The sequence below is a fragment of the Botryllus schlosseri genome, chromosome 2 (genome assembly GCF_051294905.1).
Source record: "Botryllus schlosseri isolate E-star chromosome 2, Bs_hap1, whole genome shotgun sequence".
Classification (NCBI taxonomy): Eukaryota; Metazoa; Chordata; class Ascidiacea; order Stolidobranchia; family Styelidae; genus Botryllus; species Botryllus schlosseri.
The window spans coordinates 37,158,400-37,178,946 of record NC_137237.1 but is presented as its reverse complement, the minus strand read 5'-3'; the positions used below and the strand labels follow the sequence as shown (position 1 = coordinate 37,178,946).

Below are 20,547 nucleotides of genomic sequence, written 5' to 3'. Positions count from 1 at the left end.
CAACAGTGCAATTAAGCGACACTTGACAGTATAACAGAGGCTATACCAAACAGCAAAGTCGCATTTATTAGAAATTATTTCAAAAGATACAGAACAATCAAAATCAAATTAATGGAATACCAATAATACCATTAATTAACGACAACCCGTTACCGTACCATACAGCGATACCCTTGGTTAGTTTTATTATGGCCATGGTTCAGTGAGCAAGGCGAGGGGCGGCGCAAACGGCCAGGAAGCGATCTCGCCGCAGTGCTGCGACCACAGACCCCTCTAAAACAGGGATTTACGCGGGCTTTAATCGGAATAATTGGGGCTTCCGTATTTTAATTCACTCAGGACAAGTAATGTACATTGTACAATGAGCTACACTGGACACAATGCGATGTAGTGAATAGGTTCTATTAAAGAGGATGGGTATCGGATATAAGTACATATTCCTAATGACTGATATAAATAACGGGTTGTCACGGATATGAATTGTGAATACCAGGGGTGTCAATCATCCGGCCCACATACTCTCATCCGGCGAGGCCATTCTGAGTAAATTGAAAAAGTATCGAATTATCCGGTATATTCGGTACATTTAAAAAAGAAGTTGAAAATTTACCAATAAATGTTTTGGCGTAAATAATTATAATCCCACAAGAACGTAAATGTCGAACATGTTCAATGGCCACAACCATCTGTCGGTAGTGTTGAGTTCTCACTCGAGCAACCATCAGAAACAAGTTGGTGACATTGACAGTTTGACACTACATTCTGAGAAGGCAAAAATTGCACATTCAGTTCGGAAATTTTTATAACTCTATTCCAGCGGTGAGGCATCGTGTTTGCGCCAATTCGAATGTTCGCGAATAACGGTATTGCTCGAACAGAGCTCACATTTTCCATGATATAATGTCTAATACTAGTCTGCTTGGCGTGGATGGCATTCGCTTGAAAAACAAAGGTAAAGATTTGGAGTAATCTGTATTCATTGACTGGTCCGACCCGCTAGCGACCAAAACTTTAGAATCCGGCCCGGGACCCAAGTTGGGTGGGACACTCCTAGTGTATACTTTTGATCACGAAGAAAATCGTTAACCGTGTAGTTGGGAGGTACAAGTGTCAGGTGCGCATTCATTGCCGCATTCCAAGGCCCTAACTACGTGAGCTTCGCCTTGCAAAAACTTCAGTATAACCACGTATAAATATGTAATATAAAAAGACAGCGGTAAATGAAGTTTCCAATATATTATTTTTGGGCTGTATATATTTGTCTTAATTAAATCGATTTTTCAAAGCTCACTGTTTCGCAAAATTTGTTTTGAAGTTTTACCTGTCGATGAGGTCACAAAGGTTGAGAACCACTGATGAAGCAATATGAAGAAATAACATTATCTGGCTATGTAGACAATCTCTTCTAATACCCCAGCTCAATTCACCGTTAGAACACTATATTATCACAACATCAGCATCTATAGTTGCTTCATATACAAATCATCCAGTCCGTCAAGAAATTTTCTATCTCATATAGGGGTGAAACTTGGGAACAACATAACCGCAATGTTTGTAATATACTTAGAACTAGTTATTGCATATTTCCCCATAAAAAGCTGTGCTGAGTAGTCCTCGGTCCCTATTTTTCCGATCACATCATCACGGTATAAATACTAATACCAAAACGAACGATCCATACATCTTTTGAAAGGTGTTAATATGAATTCGAAAGGGACAATCGAAGAATAAAGTTTGCTAAGGATTTCATATTATTATAGAGATTCATTGAAAAATGTTCAGGTGAAAAGTAAAGTATTTCATTATATCATCAAACACTTAATCCTATAGTAGAGTAGCCCGCAGGTCAAATTAACCAATACTTATATTATATTCATTATTCACAGTAAAACTATTAAATACATTCATAATCCGGGGAGCAACCTGCCCCTAATGAAAATGGCGAGATTGAAGTAAACTTTAAAAATTTCAGTAATCAAGTCAAATTGTTATTCTTATTAGGGATGGTGTGAACGTGAGGTTCACGTTCGCGTTCTGTGTGTGAACCTCGGAAATTTAGAGGTTCGCGTTCACAACAGAACCTTGGTAGGTTCTGCACTGTGAACCTTTTTCATATATTACAATTTTCACTTCATTATAACATCTTTGGTTCAAATTTATTGCATTTCAACTGCGGGTCACTCTATGCACGGCGCTGGCAGCATAAAAAATCAACAATAAACGAGCATGCACCTTGGCAATCTCAAAAATTTTACTTGCTTTGTTACGAAAGTTTGCTCGAAATATCTAGCTTTCCGTTGGTGATTACAAACGGAAAGCTAGATATGACTCTCTGCTGTGAGCTTGACCCGCAATCCCACAACATCACGAGCGAAATACACTACATGTAGTCAGCGAATGATGCTTATTCAACCAATCAATGAGATTGATATCGTTTTGTGATGTACAAAATCAAGCAGGCGCGATCTTGACTTCATATGTTAACGTATCATTAAAACCAAATCCGTGCGATTGAGGTGTTGGCTACAGCCGTATAACTTGTTAATGGGGTAATATCGGGGGCAAGTATAGAAACCTGTTTTACACTCTGTTCAATATCAATGTAATAATACTCAGACGCCGACTACATTGCACGGTCTGGCCTAGACCGTTAAGGCGTAAGCTTATATTCCCTGGCAAGTCCTCGTCGCAATTGTCGGCAAAGCGACGGAAGATATTGATTTTATGGAATTATCATATCATTTGATTGCCTCAGTTTATACATTTGGCGACATTTAAAACGCCAATATGTACTTCAACATTGTGGCATTATGTGGCCCGAGTCGTCGCTAGGTATCGTGTACAATTGAACATTAATATAGGGTTGGAATTAGCAATATGACGACACGTGACGTCATGAGGTTCACGTTCGCGTTCACACAGAACCTTTCAAAAAGGTTCGCGTTCACACGAACCTGAACCTTTCAGAGGTTCACACCATCCCTAATTCTTATGCAATACATGAAGAAGTTAGATTGCATAATTACGGCAGAAAAAGAATTGGCAAAGGTTTCACAGGTAAAGATGATTGAAAATGAAGAATCGAAATTTCAAAAATTATGCTGTGATTTTCGAGTACAGTTGTAATTTAGTCCAAGGGTGCATTCAAGGTCCTCCGAAAAATACGTACAATACCCGAAAAGCGATCTCCTGGATCAAGAATCGAACGTTTGCTGAAATTCTATTATAAGTATCGTAAAAGGTCGTAGTAGCACTTATCTCCCATAAGCGACTGGTGTGCCAAGGTCGGTAATTATCTACTGGTGTAAGCTACTTCGGAACATAATTTAAGCAATACTGATTGTTCTCTCGTCAACTCAATAGTGGGTGATCACCTGGTTGCTAACTAACCAGTTCGCACCATTCCGCCAGTATATGTCTTTAACACATCTGAACACGCGAAGGGAAGTGGAACATAAATTTAAAATAGTGGATGTCACAACCCCGTATGGCCCATTACGACTGTGAGGAACACCGGGAAACAATTCACGATGTTCGACATTTAAGTCTGGCATGGTATCACTAATACCAACACACGCAATAAATCAATAGTTTGTTGGTAATTGTGATATATCTTACGGCATCGCCCAAACAGACGACTACAATTGAAATTCATCAAAGTCTATCGGATATTGCAGTGTGAATTGTTACTCCACCAATGGGCGTTTGTAGGAACTACTGGCCGCGATCGATCCGAACCATTTCGTTCTCTTCTGGCTTTGCGTTATTCGATCTAATGCTCCCAATCATTTCTCTGCGTATCTGTGAGGATAACAAATCAATCCTTTTTATTGTATCAATACACCGTCGAAGGTGAGTAGAATGCTAAATATAGAAGCAGGGCATAAAAGTCGAACAAATTAAAACCCGACCGTTCTAACGACTTATATTATCGGTAAGGTTTCAGTTTCCGACTCTGACTCTGACATGCTCCCGGCTTTAACGGACTGTTAATTGTAACGCCGACTATCAAACATCTAACGCAGGGGTGGGCAATTATTTTTCTCCGCGGGTCGAATGAGAAGCAGAAATATGTTAGCGGGCCAAGTCAGAAATCTCAGAATATCTGGCGTATTGATTTTATTTCTAAATTGGGAGCAGTGAATTACACGAATTGGTGCTCAGTGGATGTGTTGATATTGGGGAATGACAAAGTGACGGTTAAATACCCAAAAAATATTTATTAGCCGTCATATTTTGAAACAATATTAAACATGATAATTTTAAAGTCTCTTTGAGACCCTATCCGCGTTTTTCTATTAATACATTAAAATGTATTTGGAATAGCCGAAACAAACCGTCGTCATCCCCCCCAAACGTTGATCTTGGGCCCCCCATAAAGTTCTAAAACCTTTTTCGACCCATCGTCCCCTTTTCAAGGTGAACACCGATCATCGCCCCCCAAATTTTGTGTACCGAAAATTGGGCATAAAAACTGAAATCACCGGCGGGTTGACTAAAAAAAAGGTCAAATTTTCGGCTCGATGGCTAATTTGACACACTTTTGTAACTAAATTTCCGTGGGTTGACTGAAAAAAAAAGGTCAGCCGATTTGACGCGTCATCGCTCCCCTATCGCCCCCTTCGCTATTTTCGCCCCCATCGCCCCCTTTGTCCATTTTCGCCCCCCCCCCGTCGCCCCTTCGTCATTTTCGCCCCCCTAGACCGCCAAATCGCCCCCTGGGGGGCGATATCGCCCACGTTGGGAACCACTGTTCTAAACCAAGCTCCTGGGGGCTTCGCCCCCAGATCAGTCCCCATCGAGATGCTCGATGCACGAAATGTCCTGTATACACTAATGGGCAACGTTTATGCCCTAATCGCGCTAAGCGCAGAGTTTTTTCATGATTTATGATTCAATCGGTCAATAATATTGGTAATTGCATATATATTGCTATATTTTTTAACCTCTCTCAGCCAACGTAATGGCCTACTCCGTTTTGCCGTTAGAGCTGAGTGAGGTACTGTCCTGGAAATATACGGGAGGGTCAGTTGGTATAATTACTTCGTTACATGTTGCTATTTCGTGACCTCCCGCCTGCTATGTGAAAATATATTGAAATCGCCAAAGCGTACCAAACTAAAAAGACGCTCCCGATTCCAGTGTTGGGATCAAGTCACTACCTTCGAGTCACGAGTCATCTCGAGTCATTGCACATTTTGATTCGAGTCAAGTCAAGTCAATCGATTTTCGAAGGTGACTTGAGTCGAGTCAAGTCACTCGTTTTTTGGATGTGACTCGAGTCAAGTCAAGTCAAGTCAAGTCGAGTCACGAGTCAAGTCGAGTCACGAGTCAAGTCGAGTCACGAGTCAAGTCGAGTCACGAGTCAAGTCTTAATTCACGTCAAATTGAATTTTCGAAGTATCAGCGACGATTCAAAGTCATTACATTTTGCTAGCTGTGTTAGAGACAGAATAATTTGCCATTTATCTTGCCTCAAATTACTTATATAAAGTTTAATGTGCATGCAAGAAGGCGGTTATCACGCACACGTAGAACCGCAAATAAAATACGCGACTAACTGTATAACTATGCAGAAGTCTGTTATTATATCAACCAATAGGATCGAATACGAAGCCTCGAGAAGTTGTAACAAATTGATATGGATTTGAATCATACAAGAGGGTTGATAAAGGTGATCATTGTGCAATGTTAGCACTGAGCCGTCCAAGAAACATGGATACGTTAATTGCTATTGCATTCTTCTTCTTCTTCTACTACTACTACTACGACAACGTAACCTGTGATCAATTCGTTGGTGGGCAATATATTTGTGATGCAATAATGGAGGATCATTCAAACGTGCATTCAGTGAATGCCTGGTTAATCTCACAAGTGACACAAGCGTATCGCGAACAATACGAACATATGCACAAAATACACTGATTTGATTGATATCGTTTACATGATGACTTGAAATTGAATCGTAAATTTTGCTCCGAGTCACGAGTCAATCCGCATTTTTGAAGCACCGAGTCATGTCAAGTCAATTCATTTTTGCAAGTGACTCGAGTCAAGTCAAGTCATACGAAAAAGTGACTCGAGTCAAGTCATGACTCGAGTTATCCCAACACTGCCCGATTCCCGATAAGTATTCCTTCACTGGCAATATTGCCTATGGACAATTGGACTTCGTGGTTTTTGGTCAACATTAGGACAGTCCTTCTCGGCCAAGGTTTGCTCGCTGTCGAGCTTTGTTCCCTTTACTTGGTTAATTTAATCAGCAGTTGCAATTGCAGTGTAAATGTCCCGGAATCCCGTGTTGGCTCAAACTTCATTTATCTTGGTGTGTCGTGCGCCGAAATGCCCAATTCTAAAAACCATTAATCTCTGAATCGCGCGAAGCGCGAGTAAAATTTGAATGAAGTTGCGTAAATTAAAAAAAATACCCTATAATTTATGTTCATTCACGAAATCGCCACCCGATTTGGGGACTTGGGGTGCGGGAGTTAAGGTCCCGAGGATAATGTATTGCTTATTGTCTTGGTAGATGGTTTCAGAGACGTGTTCACTGTGCAGCTTGCCGAAATGGCTCGTTGTTTAGCCAAGGTTGCAGTTATTAACGATGTTTGAACTTCAACTTTAGGCTTTCTTTTTTTCACATCCTTTATGGGCGGTGATATATTCATAGAAATGATGAGCATGAGCCCTGATTCACTTGTTCTGCGAATTATGGATTTGGAAACACATCACGTAACAAATTGAAACACAAACCTTGTAATGCGTAATGTAATAATGGCAACAAAGAAGGTTTGGTGACTTCTTGTGACTTTAATTCTTACGGCATAATTTGCTACATTGACTTTACTTTGAATCTGGATTAGGCATGTGAGGTACGTATAGGATGCGAAATCACGGTATGTTAATGAACAGGCTTGATCATAAACGAATATCTGGCTCACTTTATATTTCCTATGGTTTTAGTCCACGCAGCAACATTAATATTTAATATTTTGAATTTCAAGCACACTTTGGCGGGCCGCACCGAATCGCTCCGCGAGCCGCATTTGGCCCGCGGGCCGCACATTGCCCAGGCCTGATCTAACGTGTACCGACCATTGACTTTTTAGCCCTGTTCAGTTGGCCTCTTGTGTTGATTAGAAATGTGTGAAATTAGCAAAGCAATGAAAAGATAACTAGCCGCTGACTGGCGCTGTCATTTCGAAGAAGAATGGGGATCGTTCACCGCGAAGAGTCTAGAACTGTGGCTCGTTACCAGAGGAAGTTTCATAACAGAATGACCATCATGTCGCTTGTTTCCTGACAAAAGTATGCTTTTGTTAATTCATCCGATGCCAATTTGTTTCCTAATGAGATAAGAAGTTATACTAGGACATTTCTGCACGATTCACATTGAATCACAACTTTGAGTAACTTTATAGAAACAGTTAGGGGCGCATAAAACGAAAAGTTGTGCCGAAGTACCAAGCAAGAGGAGTAAAATACCGTTTAGTTACTGTCCACCTCTCGATACAAGTTATCCATGGATCTCTCGTGAAAGATCTGTGAGAATTTCAATTCTAAAAACCTGTGATTTAAAGTTTCTTTTGCTTGCGTTTTATCGGCTAAAACGATGTCTTAGATAATAATCAGGTGACGTCCGGTGCTGGGATAAAACTCGGAGCAAAATTTATGAGTCGCCAATTCTAAGTTATCATGTAGTAGGTGTCGATAAAAATAGCTGTATCGTGCATATGTCGTATCGTTCGCGATACGCTGGTATGACATGTCGGAGCGACCATGCGATCATTGAATGATTATGTGTTTTACTCAGTCTCCATTGTTATATCGCAAATGATATGAGCACAAGCGAAGTGATCAGAGCTTACAGCTTACGTCAATAAACTATAGTAGTGTAGTAACCTAACAGCAAATTGTCTATATCTGTTCTATAGACTGCTCCCCATGCCTAGTGCTCACCTTTACCTAGGGTTACCATATTTTGGAATCGGGAAAAGAGGACACTATTTCAAAACATACAAACTTAGAATACCGGAGGAAAATCTTGAAATGGTAAATCTCTCCTCACGTTATCAGGTGGTTGATTAGAAAAAAGGTCAAATTTCCGACTCAGCTCCCAAAATAGCCGCGGGATCGTCACTTCAGTGCGGATCTACTGCATTTCAGTCGAATTTGCCCTACATTTAACAACAAAATCTCAAAATGGAGGACATTTAGGCGTCCTCGGATGACATTTTCAAAAACCTGAAAAAGGAAGACAAATCCTCCTAAATGAGGACTTATGGTAACCCTACCTTTACCAAACCTGTTTTATTATTGAATTCGAATTCGAAGACAGTTTATAGGTTCAAATTACTGGTCAAAAATAGGGCCAGGCTTGAATTGTATCCCACGGGTGTGTATGTGGGTAGTTTATAGCATCATATCTTTTCGTTTCAAGTTTCTGCGTCTTTGTATTCTATTCTGTATTTTGTCTATAATGCTACTTACCGAGTTTAGCAGTTCTACGTATGCATGGACGATACAACGCCTTTTTGTAGGGATATTATATTTGATATTCGTTCCTCGATTCAAAATAAATGGCGACTCAATCTGTATTACAAACAGCTAGCAAAGCACAAAGCACATTGACCTAATCGTGTCTCGTACTTGAAAATGCAATTTGACTTAGGTTGTGCCGGAATGGACTTTAGTTTACTCGAGTTACCTCCAACAATCGAGTGACTTGACTTGACTCGACTCACCCTGAAAGACCGATTGTCTTGATTCCACTCGAGTCAAAAAGTGCAATACTCAAGGTTACTCGTCAATCGAAGGTTCGAACTATGTGTGCCTGCAGGGCAAGTTATTCCTATTTTAAAAAGCTTGGAATAAACATATATTATACCTGTCGGTTCTTGATTGCATAGATTATCGGATTGAGTATGGTGGAAGTTTTTGCCACGTAGACACATACGGTTTTCATGTATGGGTTCACCTTAAAGAAACATATTCGTAATTTTATGGGCCCCGTCACCATCGTCAATTTTACCGGAAATCCTGGTCGAGCGAGATTGTATATGGATAAACCTGCGTACGGAGTCCAACAGAATACAAATCCAACGACGATATAGATAATAGTCGTGGTAACTGCTCTCTCAGCTTGCTGCGCTGTTGTGGAGTGCAGTCTTGTCTGTTTGTAATGTAGACACAAACATATAATAACTGATTTACTAACTCATCAAGTAGATAAAAGCACTTTAGTTATCAGGGGGTCATTTAATATCACCTCAGTCATCCTAGTCAGCGGTGCTACATCACGAGCGTCCCATCGTAAGACGATACAAGTTCAGTAGATAACAATGAGTGAAAGATAATGTCGTTCCACTAAAAGTTTGAAACTATGTCCGTGAGTCCTAACTCCTTTGGAAAAGCAAATAGGATAATATCATATTATCACAATTCATTCTGAAGAATACAGCCACAAGATCCGTGTATAGATTTCGCGAAATCTACATTATCCTAACGATCACTTTAGGAATATATTAGGGTTACCATAATTTGGAATCGGAAAAAGAGGACACTTTTTCAAAATTTTCAAACCCAGAATTCCGGAGAAAAATTTAGACGAAAAAGTAAATTTTTATCACTTCGTGGTCAGTTGACTAAAAAAAAGGTCAACTTTTGCGCCCATCGCCCAAAATACAGTTTTTTACTTCACGTTTATAGGTGGTTTTGTCATTTTACCGGCTCGGCTCCCAAATTGCCCGGTTGCTTCGGTGCTGATTTACGGTATCTCACTCCAATTTCACAGTAGATTTGACCAAAATTCTTCAAAAAGAGGACAAAATCGTAAAAAGGAGGACATTTGGGCGTCCTCGGAGGACATTTTCAAAAACATGGAAAAGGATGATAAATCCTCCTAAAGGAAAACGTATGGCAACTCTAGAAAAAGGTACCTGCATTTTACCGTGTTACCAATTAATTTTGTTGTCCAGCTCGTTGATTGCAGTCACTTTGGGAGGTATTTTATTTGCGAATTATATCATCATCATTTTAACGTGACTATTTCGATGAATTTGACTGATTTCCAACTAATCAATATTTCATTAAATGGAGTGTCGTTACTAAACCTCTATCACACGCCATTGTCAAAATAGAAGCGCGTGGAAAGCATTAATCTGCAATAGGCATACTCGGAATATCATATTTGGTCATGTCGAAGAGACGAAATATGCCAGCGCGAATACAATTATTTTCCAGAATAGCTGAACGTTCAATTAGGTCTCACTCGGATTTTGATACATGATTGGAATTGATCTATATTTTACGTCTAACGTTATTTTTAATCAACCTGGCTATTACACAATTTATTCGCTGAAATATTTAAAAAATTCAAACAACCCCACACCTTAGCGAACTTAGTGTGTATTAACACCCGTGTACAAGCGGTGACATACGGGTGTGAATATAGACCCGTGATACACGAAATCAGAATTTACCTCAGACTTACACCACGGTATAGATCAAAAACAATATTTTGATCCAAATAATGCGTGCACTTGGGGACGTAGAAAGGTATGCACGTAGACACGTGGGGTTTATAACCGCGATATTATTCTGAGTCAGGTTCTGTTGTCGTGTATCACCTCTTGGCAGTGAATGTGAATACACACTTTTCCCCTAAGAGTGTGTCGTAGATGCAGCTCCCTTAAGGAATTGGCATTGTTTGTAGATAGGGAATTACCTTTTTCATCGCCATCCATATCTTTATGTAGCATATCAGCAATATGATGATATTGCCGAAATAACAAAAGCTAACGAGCAGAATCAAGTATGTTCTCGACGTAGGCCGCTCTGTATTCCATACCGGCGCGCAATGCGTCCCGAATCCTTCCAGGTCATATCCGTCGTTGATTTCTTGAGTGACATTCCAAATCAATGACCAAATCCAGGAGGCGATCACAGCTGTTCGTCACATCCATCAGTCGGAGATTATACATGTAAAGCGAATTGAAGTTGTTTTAAAAGGTCGTATGACATTCGAGTATGCGACAAAATAAACTCACAGTTTACTATGTGACATATAACCAAGTGACTATATATAATACAAAATCTCTAACCTTAACCAAGGCCCTCGCAACGAACAGAATCATAGCCTGGAGGGAAATGGTCAAGTATCACGGATTTAATTTAAGGAGGTTCGCATATAATACAGAACGTAAATCTCGCATCCTACCATTTGTATCACTAATAATGTAGCTGGAGTACTTTGGTTCGAGTTCGACCGAGGTCGACTCCGAAATTCCTACCTCAGTGTTAAAGGTTTATCTAGGCTCTTCCTATCCACGTGATCCGCGTAAGCGGTGTTTAAAAAATCCACGAAGCGGGCCGTGCTGTATGTCGGCAGGCATGGAATCAAAAATAAGGAATATCGCCCTGGTTTGAATTTCCATTGACCATTGTAGTCGACAAACACCACTAATACAGCAAACAAACAAATCAACGTGTACTGTGACGTTCGCAAAGTAATGGCTTTACGATGGCGAAATCAGCAATTTGGTAACGCCAACTGATCGATTTCCTTCTCGGCGTTCTCAATTTTCACTGTTACGTTAGAGCAGACGTTCTTAAACTAGGCTCCTTGGATTCAAGGCTGTAGGGTCGGAGTCGGTGTCGGAGTTTCGCTAAATTTTCACTTAATGGAGTCGAAGTCTCAAAAATTTCTTAGCCCTCCTTGTGGCCGGAGTCGGAGTCGTGAAACAAATGCTGGCTGGGGTCGGGAGCCGGAGTTTGTGAAAATGCTTCGTGACTTCTTCCTTAATATGAAAACAGGTGCTTTCAAAGGTTTCTTGAAATTGCTATGGTAATAATAAATATAATAGGATTTGTATGTGCCAACAATCACTGTTATTGGTAAACATATTGATAAAATTGGACATTGTGTGCAAATTGCTGTTCAGATGCATAGAAGAAGAAAATTACAAGATGCATCTTCGGGACCAACACAGAATACTTGACTTAGTGCATCCCGGTTTATGCTATTTGACTACTCTCTAAATTTCCTTCCTGGCCTACGTTTATTAGTAGTGGGAGAGTGTATGCTTGTCATCAGTCTAGTGCAGTGGTCGGGAACCTTTTTCGACTGAAGAGCAATGTTGGCCCTGTTTTTTTTTTTCATTTCAACTCCCAAAGAGCCATACATGTGGATCCCTTGTTGCGTCACAATTGAAAATTCGTGACGTCATGGTCGTACTTATTCGAACTCAGTACATGGGATTCGTCGTGGGCGCCATATGTTCTCTGTAAAAACTCGTAGGCTACTAGTCATCCCGTGATAATGCAGTTCATCGTAACTAGCTCAGAATTTATAATAACTGATATTAATTGAATATAACTATAGCCCTGATTACGAAAATCTAAGGATTGATCGACTTATCAATTCTTAAAGTATTCCTCGGTAACATAAACGTTGCACTGTACGCCTGCATTTTAACAGAAGTAGGCTACTGCTAAGCTAGGCCGACTTACCAATGAAAAAAATGGATAATGTAGCGTTGTTTGTAATTTGAATTTGTACTTAAAATGTCACTTCCACGGCAGCTCATTTCTCGGCGTAGATCAGGAAGACAATGTGTATTTGAAGACTGGATTGTCATAGAGACGTCCCGATGTCTGCTATTCTCTCATTAACCAACGTATGGTACAATCCAAGATTACTCAGCGCGCGATGTCCGGTTCATCGAATTCGCGATGGATATCAGTCGCTGGCGCTACAGCAACTTAAATTTGAGGAATTTGTAAATGGGTCCGAGCCCTTAACCCTGTATACGCCACTGTCTTGACCCCTTGAATACATGTTTATGCTGCCACGAGAATCATTATTCTGGCGGTTATGAAAATGTACTTACACGTTGCTGCAATATCGATAAAACTAAGTACAAAATTAGAAATAAGTCATAGAGCCATATCTGAAACCCGAAAGAGCCATATATGGCTCGCGAGCCATAGGTTCCCGACCACTGGTCTAGTGTGTAATGAGAAAATTTGTACATATTTGTATTAGTTACTGACTTATACATAAAAGCTAAACTTCTATTGTTTGTATCTACATTTTATTATACAGAATGCGAAATGTATTATATTTGAAGGATTGATACGTATTAGAATATCCGTGGCTTGTCAATGTTAAAGAAACTTGTGGAATATGACAAAAAGAAGGATATTTTGAAAGGAATACTTCCAAGTTCATTGCACAGTGAATATTTCGAGCTGTGCCACAATCAGCGGTGGTCAAAGTAGTCAAGAAAGCTACACAAGTAAAAGTAGAAGTAGCGACTAAAAATCTACTCAAGTACGAGTAGAAGTACTCCTCCCATAATCAACCTAAAACTACTTGAAGTAGAAGTATAATTGACTAACTTTAAATCTACTCAAGTAAGTAAGTAGTTGTGAAAACGATCGTAATTCGTTCGCGTGGATTATCCAAAGATGCAAATTGAGCTATGCGAAAGGGGCCGAGCTTATTTCATATTGATAGATACCAGGAGGTATCTATCAATTTTCGACAGCATAAGCATTCGTCCGCATCATAAGATGAAAATGATAGTATTGGTATGGAAATGCGATACTAATCCTCTGTTTACTCGAACAGCACGTTTTAGGAATTATATCATGGTATGGCGCACTCTCCCATATAATAAGGCCCGTAGTTTAGTCGAAGTGCAATACGGAGAAGTTGTATAGGATACGGTGTAAACACTTTGCAAGATTAGGAAACGTTAATAAAAAATATGGTGGATCGTAAAAATGCCATATTGTGTAGATTTATTTCCGTAAATTAAAGGCATTACTACACTTGCTTTTATACATCAACATGTATGTTATCTAGACAAAAGAGCTGATAATAATTAGATCACAAAGTATATAATACGGGAATTGTAAGTGCAATATAAATACTACTTCTAACAGCGCAAAATGTATTTCATGTCTTTTGTCCAGAAAGTTTCAAAGGTGGTATGCTAAAACAGCTCTGAAACTAAAAAAAAGTCAGAGTCCACTTTTCCAGATTAGGACACGCCATGGACAGCTAGATTACGATATGATAAGTAAATGCTAGATTGCGAAACAGCAGTTTCAAACGTTGTGATGACCCGTATATACTGTGATGAAATATTCCATATGGGCGACAATGCAGTGTGAGCGGAACCACGCCAACCCTCTACCTAAATTATATTCATCGATACTTTCGTGAAATCATACTGGTCACTCCGTATCCACTGAGCGCGAAGCGCGACGAAAATTCTGGGTTTACTCAACTTTTATGAAAATTAAGTGTTGATACTCCGTGAAAACAGCTCTGAAGTTTCTCAGGCTATCTTCCTGATTGGAGGAATAAACCACTTCTACTTGACAACTGAAAATAGCGAAAAGTAAGTAAGTAGATCACAAAATATTACGAAGTATAAGTATAAGTAGCGCAAATTGGATCTACTTGAGTACTTCGAAAAAGTAGTACTTCGTTACTGACCACCTCTGGCCACAATGCCACAATTTCAACTGCCATCGTGAATAATATGTTTGCCTATATGATTAATAGTTATATAAAATCATTTAACCACTACGGTCGATTATATTTTCGAAGTAAATTTGTAGTACTGTTTAAGTTGGAGTCGTAGTTCTATGACGAAAATAGTAGGAGTAGGAGTCGGAGCCGGAGTTAGAGTTCAAGTCGGTATTATGATTATGTCTAGAGTCGGAGTCGGAGCTGAAGTCGATAGTAAAATTTACCGATTCCACAGCCGTGCATTGGACTAGTTCCACGGCATAGGTACCCAACTTTTTACGGTCGCGGCCCAAATTCCGATTTGCAAATGTTCCGAGATCCAGCTTGGGAAGATGAATACTAAATTATTGCTAGTAATTTCGCCCAGACTTACTTACGACTAGGGCTGGGCAAATTCGAGTACCTGAATGATTCGATTCTGAATCACGTGTTATGCTTCGAGTCGAGTCGAGTTTTCGAGTATCACTCATTATGACGTCATAACAGAATGTAGTATGTCAAATCTCAAATACGTACCTTTTTTAGCCCCACAAAGAATATAATGCCTGTTATCCATCACATTAACCATACTTGGTATTTTTTCGACCATACCGATTTCATTGCGATTTGTGACAATGTTGTGGGATGATCATGACTTCGGAAATGTGGTATTTCCAGTAACGTTCACAGCTTTGTACTTGTACTTTATACCCTGTTTTGTATGCTGCGGTACGGCCAATCAAGGTTTCTTGGCTTCCACAGTGGAAAATAGCATCAAAGCTATAATTTTCGTTGATAAATTACCATTCAGTGGCGAGTAGCGCATAATTTCAGTACTCGAAAAAATCGTATTTTACTACTTGACTCGAATCATTAAAATTAATACTCGATTCAGATTCGAGTACTCGAATTATTTTGCCCAGCCCTACTTACGACCCATGTGGTAAGCGGAGGGTTATGTGCGCAGGAATCGTTTCGGAATGAACAGCAATCGTCGCAGTCGACAAGACAACAACAAGGCATATACGATTTTTTTAAACGATTTTTTTCTATATCAGTGGTTCCTAACCTTTTTCGACACACCGCCCCCTTATCAAGCTCGTTACAAATTTTAGCCACTCCCCCTTTTTTTACGTATCCGGAGAAGACGACATCTAACAAAAGTTCATTTTACCGAGACCGCGCTAGGAAAAACGACTTACGCGACTACTTTCCGTTTGGTTTGCCGTTTTTTAATCAACTTTCGCGTCATATAAAGAAAAAGCTAAAAGAGGGAATCGGCGTCCGGTTCACTTGTAGCAATTATCGTTATATTGATTTCTATGATGTATTTGTCACCAAATAACTCTATCCAGCCTTATAGGGACCTGTGTTTGGGTCAAGTCATTACCTTTGAGTTACAAGCCATTTCGAATCATTGCACATTTTGACTTGGGTCAAGTCGATCGATTTTTGAAGGTGACCCGAGCCATGTCAGGTCCCTCGATTTTTGAGTTTACTCGAGTCAAGTCGAGTTAAGTCAGGTCAAGTCAAGTCAAGTCAAGTCAAGTCAAGTCAAGGGTCGAGTAACAATTCAGGTCACGTTGTCTTTTCAAAGTACGAGGCATGATAAGGTCGTTTCATTTTGCTAGCTGTTTGAAATTCAAGGTGAGTCTCCATTTACTTTAAATTTAGGGAAGAATATAGAGTTGAATATGCATGAAATAGGCGCTGTATAGCACACGAGTGTACGAGTGCTAAGTTACGTCACTCTCAGTCTTTAATTATCCGCCAAATAGAGAATAGAATACGAAACCAAACATAAAGCGGAAACAAATTGATATGATACAATACCCAACTACATATTCATAGGATACAATTTAGGCCTGCACTGTTATGTTCATGCATTTTACGTTGGTATCGTTTGTTTCTTATTTGTCTAGGATTAGTAATTACCGCCAATCATTATTTCTTCGTGTGTCGTGCTTCGTATTTATACCCTGTGTTCTGTTGTCTACTGGTCTTTCATTTAACTGCACTCTGGATCGTGTCGCTGCCGTAAAGTTATTCTGTTGATAATATACTGATTCTGTATTGCAACCTCGTCGCATTGAGTTATTGTTCGAACAAGATCAAGAACATAACATGCACCAATGATTGACTATAGTAATATAAAATTCTAAACCAGTGTTTCTTAACCTTGTCGCCAGCGCCTTCCAAGGGGCGATTATGTTTATGAAGGGGACGGAAACGCTCACGGGGCGATATGAGGGGCGCAGGGCTCATGATGGCGGTACGGAGAACGCTGAAGAAAAATGCGTCGCGCAGTAGAGGGTGCAGTATACGGACATACGATTATATAGCAGAGCAACATTTCTATATACCCCCGAGTTCTCATTGAAAATTAACATTTGGCAAAATCTGTCAAACCCGAACTTTTCGTCGCGCTTCGCGCGAAATATACATCGACCATGTTTTCAACATGTTTCCATGAATGCAGGGGTTTATAAAATTATTGGAAAATGAATTGAGGGTTCTTTTTAATCTCCGGTAAAACACTTCCTTCAAGCTAGCTCGGATTATTTTCCACAAAATGAGGCATTTCCCCAGAAAGAGGCATTGTAGGCCTACTACATTTGAGAGTGTGAGCCCTTTTGTACATTAAAGTTGCATGGAAGCTTTTGGGCGAAAATTATTGACTAATAATATTTATATTTGAGAACTACAAAATTAAATCTTCAGAATATTTGTTCCTGGTATCATAACGGATTATACTGTTGGGACCAGTAACCTCACAATAACGTTATATGATATGGGTATAGCTTTGTTCGATATACACTCATGTAAATGTTAATAACTGGGTGCAGTGCTAAATTCAATGTCGGTAAAGATCTCTACCACTGTCCCAGCTGATTTACTAGTCACAGAAAGCAATAAAACTAAACCCAATCGAGTCAATGTTGCCATATTGCCAATCGTAGAGGTGAATGCGGGATGTTTGGGTTAATCCGGCCTAGATCCAGATGGTATGAGTCCGTATACTCGAGGTTTGTTATAACAACCTGGATTTGATTCCGAATATAGGACATAAAACTATTATAGTGTCAATTAGTCGAGTTGTTCTCGGGCGCGATTCAAGCTATTTCCAATAGTTAAGTCCCAAGCCGGAGAGACCGACACTCTGAACCCTTGTTTTACTACCGTCATTGAAATAGGGGGGGAGCATACGTGGGCAATTTCCGAAAAGGGGCGCTGCAGGAAAAAAGGTTAAGAACCACTGTTTCAAACTATATTCGAATACGATTCAGACCATACAAGATGTTTGCTTAAGGTGATCAGTGATCACTAACCACCAACGACCTGTCTATAAAACAGAGATAAATACCTTGTTATTGTATTATTTTACTACTGCAACGACGTACGCTGTAAGCGGTCAATGTATTTGTGATAAAATAATGGAGGGTCAGTAAAACGGAAAATATTCGAATGAATGAGTTTTGTCGTTATCACAAGTCAGACCAGCGTATCGTGAGCAATCCGAACATTTGTAAACTATACGGCAATTTTTATCGACACCGAATACTTGATTACTTTCAATTGATTTGTAAATTTTGATCCGAGTCACGAGTCAATCCGCATTTCGGAAACGCCGGGTCAAGTCCAGTCATATTTGCAGAGTGACTCGAGTCAAGTCAAGTCACACGAAAAAGGCGACTCGAGTCATCCGAACACTGATAGAGACATTGTAAAGTTAATTTCTTCAGTGTTTTCTCGCCCAAATCTTCACAGTTGTGGCTTGACAACATTCTTACGTTATCGTCAGTGCCACATCGACCAATACCTTATTAGCCAGGTCAGCATTCGCCAAAATGAAAAATAAACAAAACTTCTCAGAAATGAGCGGTCGATAGCATCTGTCTAAGTAGCGTTCTCGTAGTAGTCATTGTTATGTAATTATCGTCTCCGCTACGACCCAGGAAAAGGTAAACGACGCCCTTTTTTGTTGCGACCCCTAGGTGTGGAGTGCCTGTTCTAAGGGGGCCTCTGAAGGCCAATGTTGCGAATGGGACCATCAAACTACATTGTCTGAATTTCTAACTTCAGTGCGCATGTATAGTTAATCTCCAAATTTTTGTATTATTTTCTGTTTTAACCAGCGGTCACAAGGCTACGTGGACGATATCAGCGCTGATAATTGCACCCCAACTGGTAATATGTAAAATATAGTAAATCTCACCGTATTTTGCATGGCTCATCTTCAGTTCATAGTGTCCAAAAGGTTTACATATTACGAGATATCTTGATATTGACAGCAGACATATCAATGTCAAATTAGCAATGCCTGGGAAAATGGAAATAATATGAAATTAACATTCATCCTTGTCAGTGCTGGTTCGATGGCGCAGTGCCGACTTGACTCGAGTCACGTTTTCTAAGTGACTGGATTTGACTCGATTCAGTGGCATAAATTGAATTAACCTCACGCGGACTCAACGTATGAGAAATGTGCAATGACCCATGACTCGAAGACCAATTTCCAGGTCATCAAATATTCTACTTCGGAATAAAGCATTCTGAGCTTTTGCTGCTGCTTTAGAAATGATCATGTCTTCAATGTCAATTCTTTGTTTTTAAGATTACATGTTCATTTAGGTTTCGAAACTGACGACATCAGGGACATGGCAGACAAAATCTGCATCATTATGACTTTAAATACTATCATATGCCTTGAATGGGATTGTAATATCACTGCAATCAGTAGGAATGAATTTGATAAATATGCATATAGCCTAGTTTGTGTGGAACTAGATTGGGCACCGCACAGTTGAACATGCCTCTAACCACATGGCCTGAATCCGCTATATGGCATGTTGCAAACAAATAATATTTACAATAGTTTTGAAATACCGATGCACTTTGTGCTCGGTTGCGGAAGTCACTCATTAAGTTCGAATTCACGCCAAAGGCCTGGGTGGATTTCGCAGGCAGGGGTGCATACAACACCGAAGACGAAAATCTTCGATATTGAGTTTAATGCTGGATGATGAAAGGTTATGCTTTTCTGAGATCGAAATTTATCCATGCTTGGTCACTTCGACGACATTTACGACCAAATATTTCTCCCATACACTGAAACAATACTCTACGAATACACATGCGACTTTGGCACTATAACCCACACCCATGATGCAGTATTTCAGGCAATCAGCATCGGTTGTATTGAATTATAACCTCATAATATTTAAAATGGAGTATGCCTTTGAAAGCAAGATTGTTTGTTTGGCCAAATCTATAGCCAATATGAATATTGCATATCCATCTGTGTCCGCAAATGAATTCAAAGGACCTTTGCTGAGAATATTTTGTGACTTGAAATTGACTCGAAAAATAAAAGTTTGAGATAACTTTACTTGACTCGAGAGTCACTTCGAAAATTTGAGGGACTTGACTCGTGACTTGACTTTAAAAAATTTCAAGGGACTTGAATGGACTCGAAATAACTTGCGACTCAAATGTAGTGCCTTAATCTCAGCGTTGTCCACTTGACTGAATTTGACGTTTTTGTGCCAACTCTACAGTAAACCTTTGATAATGATCCGTTGAAATTGGAGCATGCGACAAATTTCATGCAACACTTGAGTTAGGATTGAAATGAGAATTTTGATTAGAAGAGCCACAATGTTTTCGGCAGACATTCGTCTGGGGTAATCGTCAGCCACGGGTAAGAAAATTGTATAGCAACAATAGTATCACTAAATATGACGTCACCAGCATGAAATTTCGAATAAGAGAGCGTTCAATGTACTATTTTTAAATAGTACACACAAACTTATTTTGTTGAAACAGCCTAGGCAGGTCTATTTTAATAAAAGTCAACTCCGAGGCAGTGGCGTTGCAGCCACCTGGCGGTTCTGGCTCTGCGCCAGGGGCGGCAGGCTCCAAAGGGGCGGCAAAATGTGGCTGCACAGCGAGAGAGAGAGAGAGAGATGGTATTCTTTTTAGCCTGCACCATCGAGATGCTTTGACGACGGAGATGCGATACG

General features: G+C 39.9%; 2 protein-coding genes across 2 annotated transcripts in view; both read right to left on the bottom strand.

The window, feature by feature from the left end:
• The window catches only part of LOC145434596 (uncharacterized), a 269,611-nt gene that overhangs the window by 206,260 nt on the left and 42,804 nt on the right, over positions 1-20,547 (bottom strand). The gene's annotated exons all lie outside the window — the stretch shown is intronic.
• Positions 1,963-18,841, bottom strand: LOC145434598 (medium-wave-sensitive opsin 1-like). Its single transcript, XM_080311945.1, has 5 exons — positions 18,741-18,841; positions 10,727-10,947; positions 9,032-9,172; positions 8,888-8,977; positions 1,963-3,801 (listed from the first exon to the last, which is right to left on the bottom strand). The coding sequence occupies exons 1-5, from the start codon at positions 18,757-18,759 to the stop codon at positions 3,715-3,717; spliced, it is 558 nt and encodes a 185-aa protein (XP_080168071.1). The 5' UTR covers positions 18,760-18,841; the 3' UTR covers positions 1,963-3,714.